The sequence below is a fragment of the Rhea americana genome, unplaced genomic scaffold, assembly GCF_003343005.1.
Source record: "Rhea americana isolate MKP2758 unplaced genomic scaffold, rheAme1 scaffold_709, whole genome shotgun sequence".
NCBI lineage: Eukaryota > Metazoa > Chordata > Aves > Rheiformes > Rheidae > Rhea > Rhea americana.
Window position 1 is genome coordinate 792 of NW_028186878.1, and position 7,780 is coordinate 8,571.

At 49.7% G+C, this 7,780-nt stretch overlaps 1 protein-coding gene across 1 annotated transcript; it reads right to left on the reverse strand.

Moving 5' to 3' along the window:
• Positions 1 to 384: 384 nt before the first annotated feature.
• LSM4 (LSM4 homolog, U6 small nuclear RNA and mRNA degradation associated) lies at positions 385 to 7,097 on the reverse strand. The gene is made up of 5 exons (XM_085321741.1): positions 7,031 to 7,097; positions 6,912 to 6,953; positions 6,689 to 6,787; positions 3,844 to 4,027; positions 385 to 1,268 (listed from the first exon to the last, which is right to left on the reverse strand). Exons 1-5 carry the CDS (start codon positions 7,031 to 7,033, stop codon positions 1,180 to 1,182), a joined length of 417 nt encoding a protein of 138 aa, XP_085177867.1. The 5' UTR covers positions 7,034 to 7,097; the 3' UTR covers positions 385 to 1,179.
• Positions 7,098 to 7,780: the final 683 nt, after the last annotated feature.

The window sequence follows — 7,780 nt, forward strand, 5'->3', positions numbered from 1 at the left end:
ACAGCCTCGTTCTTCCCCTTGCAACCCTACCCAGGGTTTCAGTTCAGGTCAGGCAGGATATTCTGCAGGTACGCTTTGCTCAAGGGATGCTGCTCCTTTGAGATGGAAGACTTGAGGCAACCTGACCTCGCAATTCACGGGAACTTTCTTAGCCTAAGAGGGGCACGCTCACACTCTGCTCTCTGGCCCCAAGGAAAAATACCTGCACAGTTAGCAGAAAATGAAGTGACGGGTCCTTATAGTGAAGTCAATCACTACATATCATAAGAAATCAGCTTGGAAAAAAAAAATACTATCTCAGCTCAGGAGTCTGACTGAAAGACTTCACATCATAGGCACAAGGGAGAGAGTATTCAAAGTGGTGAAAAAAAAAAAACAAAAAACAGTCCAACTTAACAGTTCCAAGCGTTTTTCCAAAAAAGGGGGGAGGGAGGGAGGCCACACAGCATTCCACAATAAAACATGAAAACCCCTTTCCTTTAAAGGAAACTTCTAATCTGAAATCAAATTAGAAATATCACTAATTGAGAAACCCTTATTTACCACAAAGCTYTCTTCAAAACAGCCCTTACAGAGGCCAACGCAACATTCATCCCAGGCTCTTCTCTTAGCCTATGCTCTAAGGCATAAAAGGCATAAGACAGACAGAATTGACCAGCTAGAAAGGAGATAGCTTAAAAGCCTTTTTTTAAAAAAATGAACTCTTTAGACTACTCATGTAAAGATACAATATTCTTGAGCTCAGTGTTTTTAAATCAAAATGTTTGCATCTGTTACAAATGCAACAACTTTCCCAAGTTTCAAGTATAAAAACAAAACAAACCATCCTGAAAAAGTGTTTGCCATAGCTCTTAAAACACTATACAGGATAACACTAAATTAAACCTGGTGACCCTGAAGAATTGAACAGCGCTTTCACTCTTCAGAGAAGACTGAAGTTAGGTCCTTTACCATAAGTGATTTTTTTTTCAAAGTATTTCCAATTACAGGTTTTCTGACTAGAAGTGAACTTTTCACTGTACCAGATTAGACTGTGAGGGGCTTCCAAACAACATGATTCAGGCATTGAATAGCTGATTAAAGACTAGAAATTTAACACTTTTGAACACATGGCAATCCTGAGGTGATAAAACCAAGCAGCATCCCAGCACTGTCTCTGGCCAGGGTGCAGACAGCTTCTCATTGCTTTGCTGATTGTCTGCCTGGCTTTTTTTCCTGCTGGCCTCTCCCACTGCCTGGTATTCCTCGTCCACGGCCACCAAACACACCTATGAAGAGAAAAAAAAAACACACAGGTGTAAGAACACTGGCATAAGCCAGCAACATGTTTCCCAGCCACTCAGAGCTTTAGTTGTTTATGCTTTGCCTGAATGCAAGTCTATTTTCCAGTTTTTGCAGAAGAGGAGACAAGATTGTTAGACGTCTCCTTTGCTATTCCAGACCCTGCAGTTTATGTACTAGGTGCATAAACCTATCTCCGCACACCTGCAAGTTCAGTGATGTTTCTCTGCTATGTTAATAYGTATTCTACTAGCCAGCTGTGCTATCATCATAAATTGAAGTTCACCTATTTTGAAAAATGTAACCAAGAAAGAGATACTGAGTTTTAATCAAGCAGAAGCATCTGTCACGGGAAGGATTAGCAGATTGTACTGTATCCCACAAAAAGGTGTAAAAGCAAACCAAATACAGTGAGGAGGGTGACTCAGTCACAAAGCTCAGCTACAAAACAGAAAATATATCCCACTCTGTCACCACCTCGCTTTTGGGCAGACTGACCCATCAGTACACAGAGAAGGTGCTGGATGCTGTGATGACGGAAGGCAGCAGTAACCCAGTGTTGTGGTAAGACTCTGCAGACATATGAGCATCCTCACACCTGGGAGCTACCTGACTTTTGGGAGCTGCTAGTCCCATCCTTCCCCCCCTTCCCCTCCAGCTGAACAAATTCACTCAAAATTGACAGAACAAGATTCTAGGCCATAATTGTGAAGTTTATTTTAGCATGGTCAAGGGACTGTGAAACCAGCCTTCCAGTGACTTTAGCACAGAAGCCAGAACCCAAAGAACGCCTGCCCCTGGCAGAAGACTTTGCTCTAGAGCACTCTGCTCTGCTTGTTTAGCCAAGACCACAGGCCTAAACTAGAGGGGAGAAGAAGAAGGAGAAAAAAAAAAAAAAAAAAAAAMAAAACCAAGAACTTCTAACCCTGTAGTCCTTGGGATGCTCACAGAGCGCCAACTGCTCCCCAAGAAGTTGAGAAAGGACTACAGTRATTTTGCCTCTTGGCTTGCTAAATTCAGAAGACGAAGGATTACCAGTGTCAGAAACAATAATCCTTTCAACTGTGTGCACAATTATAGCTTTACTTCTGCCTGCTGGCCTCTCAACAAAGTTGTCCTGCTTTTTTTTTTTCTTCCCCTTCATGTTTCAGTAATGAGAGCCAAACCTTTTAGCTAATTAGCAAATGCCGAAGCTTCCCTTTAAAATATTCCATCAGCTAATTTAAGTTGCACATCAAAACAGCAGGGAACTCCACCTCAAATAGAGCTCGGCTCTGYGCTCCACAAGGTGGATATTTCCACAGCACAGGCAACAGGGAAAACATTTCAGCTAAAATGTTTGTCCAAACAACCATATCCAAAAAGCTGCTATGCCAAGTGCTTTGGACACTGAAAAGGGAAGGAGGAAAAATAAAGGCGCCTTCAGATTTTAAAGGTCATTTTTGCATGTTCAGAGCTTTCAGGAGATAGCACGGGCAGCAGAAACTGCAGGGGTTTTTCCCCTAGAAGTCCCAGGAACTTGGAGACAGGGCCCTTCACGTGTCCCAGCGTGGTGCAATGGCCCCAGGTAGACCACAGCTGTCCTACCAGAATTCCTTGCATAGCCAAAATGCAGTCAGCTTGTTAAAGGTGCTCCACAGAGAAATTTTGCTCTTCAGTGTCTCAGTCCCCAGGGCTCCTTTTAAAACCTAGCTTTCCTAGGCCAAACCTGATTTTGTTGTAGCAATACAGTCCGCTCAGGGTTTGGAGCTCCTACTGCAGGCAAATCTTGTAATTAAGAGCAACCCTGGGGCTGGCAAAGGGGCCTAGGGAGGTGACCACAAATTGAATCTCAAAGATGTGGCAGGAGGTGTGAGCAGGAAAGAAGAGAAATGGTTCTCAGGCTTCCTATAGTTTTGGCCAAAAGRGACAAAAGTATCCCCAAACTAAAGCACTCCAAGACAACCTAACCATTTTCTGCAGGACAGGGAAAGGAAGGGTTGTTTTTGTGACCTATTTCTTCACAAGTGGTAACCTCCTCTCGTGTCAGAAACTTGAATTATTTGTGTAGAGCAGGAACATAAATCCTCAGATATTTTTAAAAATAAGAAAAAAAAAGGCAAGTCAGAATATTGAAGGCACCACTGTCACGGAAGAAATTATATTTTTCTACCACTGTGACTGTTAGAGCCCAGTGCATTTTCAAACATAATAGCCATTTGTTTGCCTCCCAGACTTGCTCAGCTAACAGTCACCAAACATTTTGTAGAGACGTACTTAAGTCCATATTCTGCAACTAGCCAGAAGGGGTAGAAACAGTCAAGTTCAGAGACTCTGTTAAGCTCCTACCCAATCCCAGGAACTAGAAAGGCACACCCCTTGCTCGTCTCCTTTGTATTCTTTGGCTGAGACCTAAGCAAGGCAATGCACTCACCCAGACAGATCTCACACAGAGGCAACTCCAGCTTCTCAAAAACAGCACTGAGTTTAAAGCTGAGAGGCAGCAACCATTTCTTGCACAGCTTTAAAGGCAATGACCCCCGTCACCTCACTCAAGAGCTGAAACGCAGACAGGATCCTTACCTCGTCCAGCACCTCCAACTCCACGGCCCTTCTGCTGTTTCTGCTGCTGCATCCCACCACGACCTCTGCCCTTTGATACCACCTCTTCTTTCACCATGTCAATTATTTCGTCAGGGATACGCAGGTATTTAATCGTGCTGCCACGAATGTAACACTCGGGCATTCTCCAGAACTTGTCACCATCCTATTAGGGAAACAAGAAGTTAGGCTAAGGACAAGATGACACACTTTTTTACTGTTTTTTGGCATTTGAATATTTCTATCACTTCTGGAGAGTGTGACAGTTACTCCAATCTTTTCTAAAAGCATGATCCATAAGTAGCCATAAAAATGGATTTTCTCCAAAATACGCAGTTCTATAACCTAGGAGTAGAAAAGGCATTCAGCCACGTGCCATTAAAGTTTCAGTTCGTTCCACAAACGCTCTTAACGCTAACAGAACATGAAGAAAGAAAAGGCTGAGGAAACAGAGCCTTCCCTTCACTTCTCACATAAGAAGGGAATTGAAAGTGGGACTAGAGAGGCAAATATGATAAGTCACACACAACTGCTACAAACAACAAACTTGGGCAACAAAATGCAGTCCCAGAAAAGGCGTATGCCCAGAAAGATCTCTTTTCCAGAAGTCTCGGCTGGGAGTCACCTAAATATTTCACTCCTCTGGGGTGTGGATTGAGCAGCAAGGCCGTATCCGGAGCCAGCTGGATGTGGGGTGTGTGCCCACCAGATGCGTATTAACTGGAGCTGTGGAAAATAAGGAGCTCACAGATCACATACGAAATAACTGGTCTTCAGATGCCAGTTTATGAAGCAGCCAGCCCTCTCTCTATGCATGTGTGTGTGTGTACACACACACACRTTCTGTTCATTAGCTGTTTAATTAAGTTTTGGGACCTAGGAGTACTTCAGCTCCCAAGTAGCGAGCGTGACAGTGGGAACAGGAATCAAGCACCAGAGCTGAACAACAACTYGGCCGCCCATGATGTAACTGGGAGGAGGGAAGGAGACCCCGCCTCGCGTGGTGAGCCGCGCACCACCACGGGAGCCTCGGCTCGGCAACAGCTCTGCGTCAGGGCTTGGCTGCGCGCAGGATCGCTCAAGCCCAGCTATTCTTGACTAACAGCATGGGGCCGAGACGCCTGCTCTGTAATGTCCCAGAAGAGTGGGTTAAACGAGAACGCCTCGTTTCTCTTCTCTCGGGATAAAATTGTCCTCCTCTGGAGTTATTTAGGGCAACTCTGCATGCACAAACAAGTCCTTCGCGCACAAGACGGGACAGAGAGAAACAGTCTTCTTCAAAAAGACACCCAACAAACCCCACCCTGCCTTGGATCCTCCTAGCTGCTCTTTGGCTCTAGATACAGGAAAGGATTCAGCCAGGCTCCTTGCTTCCTCGTTCCGACCTCCCTGAAGTAAACAAGCTGCCTCCCAGGCTGGGATTGCCCTTCAGACACTGCTCCGTGCCATCTAGTGGCCAGTCCCCACCAGCGCCACCATTACAATCCCAGCAACAGCTCAGACCAAGCCTCTGCCTGGGTTTAGGAGGCACTTGGGCATTTAAGGGGCACAGGAACTTAACTGAAAAGCCTAAGTGATTTGCTGATATATCAGATRCAGCTGTAGGTAACCCTGAGGACAGGGAACTTGAGGTCCTGTTCCTCCAACAAGAGGGCATGAAGCAGTAGAAAGCTGCTTCCCAGAGAGGCCCCATTAAAGGACAGTTTTACCTGTGCTGTGTGCCCTCACAAGACTTTACTGCCTGTCACCTCCTCAGTTAGTCCCCCTCCTTTAGAGCCTGGAGAAGAGCACCTTCCTATTTGCCTGCTATGGGCCAAGATCTGCCTGCAAAGATCTGAGAGCAACTGCCTTACCCAGCTATAGCAGGTCTTCCCCAAACCATGCTTATCTTATCTTTCCACTGTCATTTTTATGTGATGTGCCTCCATGCCCCAGCAACGTTGGTCAAAACTTTCCAGTTGCAGAGCCAACTGGTACTGACGGTTTGCAGAGAGATTTTTTTGAAGAAGAAGAACGTGGTCTTTCACYAGTCTCCCCTACAGGTCTCTGATGTTCTGAGACATGGGAGGAGCAGCAACAGCTGACATCCATCTGGCTGCAGTTCCCACAGCTTGCGCAGCTGTGCACAGGCTGTTTAGGGACAAGACCAGGCACTTCTGGCTGAGGTCAAAGCCCAAAACACAGATCACAATCTTCTGTAGCACCTCTTGCTGACGGCAAAAGTATCAGACAATACATAACCCCAGTGCAGGTAAACAACAGGCTCCTGCTATTTTTAATGTGGACACTTACAGGGTGTGGGGTGAAAGTTAAAAAGTTATTAAGAGTCAACCTAGCACCTGAGGGGATACAGCCGACCTTACTTTTCATCAAGTTACATACAGCCTGCAGCTTCTGTACACTGGAAGTCCAACTCAGCATCAAGGCACTGACTAACCACTGTCCCTCTTAATCAGCCCATAGACCTGCAGCTAAACCCTCTAAGTAATGCCTCAGATTACATTGCTCTGTTTTAGAGAAAGTCACCGCAGTTCAGAGGTGTTTTACTTGCACTCGGTTGCTTTTATTTCTTTGTTATGATATAAATAGCTGTAATCAATTCACATTTCAGGCAAAAAGTCTCACACCCACAGCAAGAATAACCCCTCCAAACTACGGCAAAGCCCAGGGGATCATCCCTGGCGCGCACACAGGGATGAGGCATCCCTGAGAGACGGATCCCAGAGCCACTCSAAGGGCGGGACGTGCCTGGGGGCTCCAGCTGGCGCAAGCGCGGGGCGAGGCCTGCGGCTCCGCGGCGGGGCTGCCGCCCGCCCGCCCGCCTTACCCGGGACGTGCAGATGACCTCCCGCAGGTTGATGTTCATCCAGTTGTCGCAGCTCACCAGGTGCCCGTTGTAGGTTTCGCCGTTTTTCAGCTCCACCAGCTGGAGGAGAGACAGGAGTCGCTGAGGCGGCGAAAGGGCCGCTCAGCCTCCCGGGGGGGGGGGGCAGCACCGGCAGGACCCGGCACCGGGCGGGCGGAGCGGCCGCCGCAGGCCCGGGACTCACCATGGGGTGGTTCTGCGCCGTCTTCAGCAGGGACAGGGGCAGCTGCAAGGGGAAGAGAGCAGAGAGGCCTCAGGCACCGCGCGGGRCGGGGAGGCCCGGTACCCGCCGCCGCTACTCACCATCGTGCCGGAGCCGCCGCCGCGCGCCGGGCCCCGCCGCTCAAACCGCCCCCGGCGCCGCTCGCGACCAATCAGCGCGCAGCGCCGCGCCGGCGGAGCCAATCAGAGCCCGAGACCCGGCCTGGGCCGTCAAGCGACGCAGCGGCGCCTCATTCGCTTCAGGCGCGGCGGGGAAGCCCCCCCCCACCCCTTTCGTTTTCACGACAGTGCTGCAAAACCCGCAGGGCCACAGGAAGCGGCCGCCGCCGTACCCACAGTGCCCCGCGGCGCCGCTGTTCCGGCGCCTCGGTCTCTGCCGGTCTTGGCACCGCTCCGAGCCCCGGTGCCCCCGGGGGGCTGCCCGCCGGGGAGCCGCCAGGCAGGAGCTGTCCCCGTATTGCCCCCCGTGGCAGAAGAGCCTCCCTGCGTGCCAAAAAGAAAAATAACTTTGCAGCAGTGTAACTAGCTTTCCCTGGTTATTTTCTGTCGAGGCCKGGCTCGTTCCCGGCACCGCGCTCACGGCTGAGGGGCGCTGGGGGGAGCGAGAAGAGGTTCCCACCCCCGCGGGACTGCGCGGCGCGGGCTGCGGGCTGCGGTGCGGCGCAGTTCCCGAGTTCCCGGTGATGCTTGCCGGGCTGAACTGTTTCCACACGTTTCCAGACCCGCCCCGGGGCTCCCGGCTGCCGGTTTTGCCGATAAAGCGGCTCGAGGAGCTGCAGCGGGCAGCAGCCGCGCACCGGCCCCCACCGCCGTGCGCCTTCCGCCCCCGCG

What these genes read in the sequence shown, in the direction of transcription:
- LSM4 (XM_085321741.1), bottom strand. An exon ending in AGGTCATCTGCACGTCCCGG is followed by an intron (nt 4,028 to 6,688) that starts GTAAGGCGGGCG and finishes TTTCCCTAATAG; the next exon opens with GATGGTGACAAGTTCTGGAG. An exon ending in AGTTGGAGGTGCTGGACGAG is followed by an intron (nt 1,269 to 3,843) that starts GTAAGGATCCTG and finishes TTCTCTTCATAG; the next exon opens with GTGTGTTTGGTGGCCGTGGA.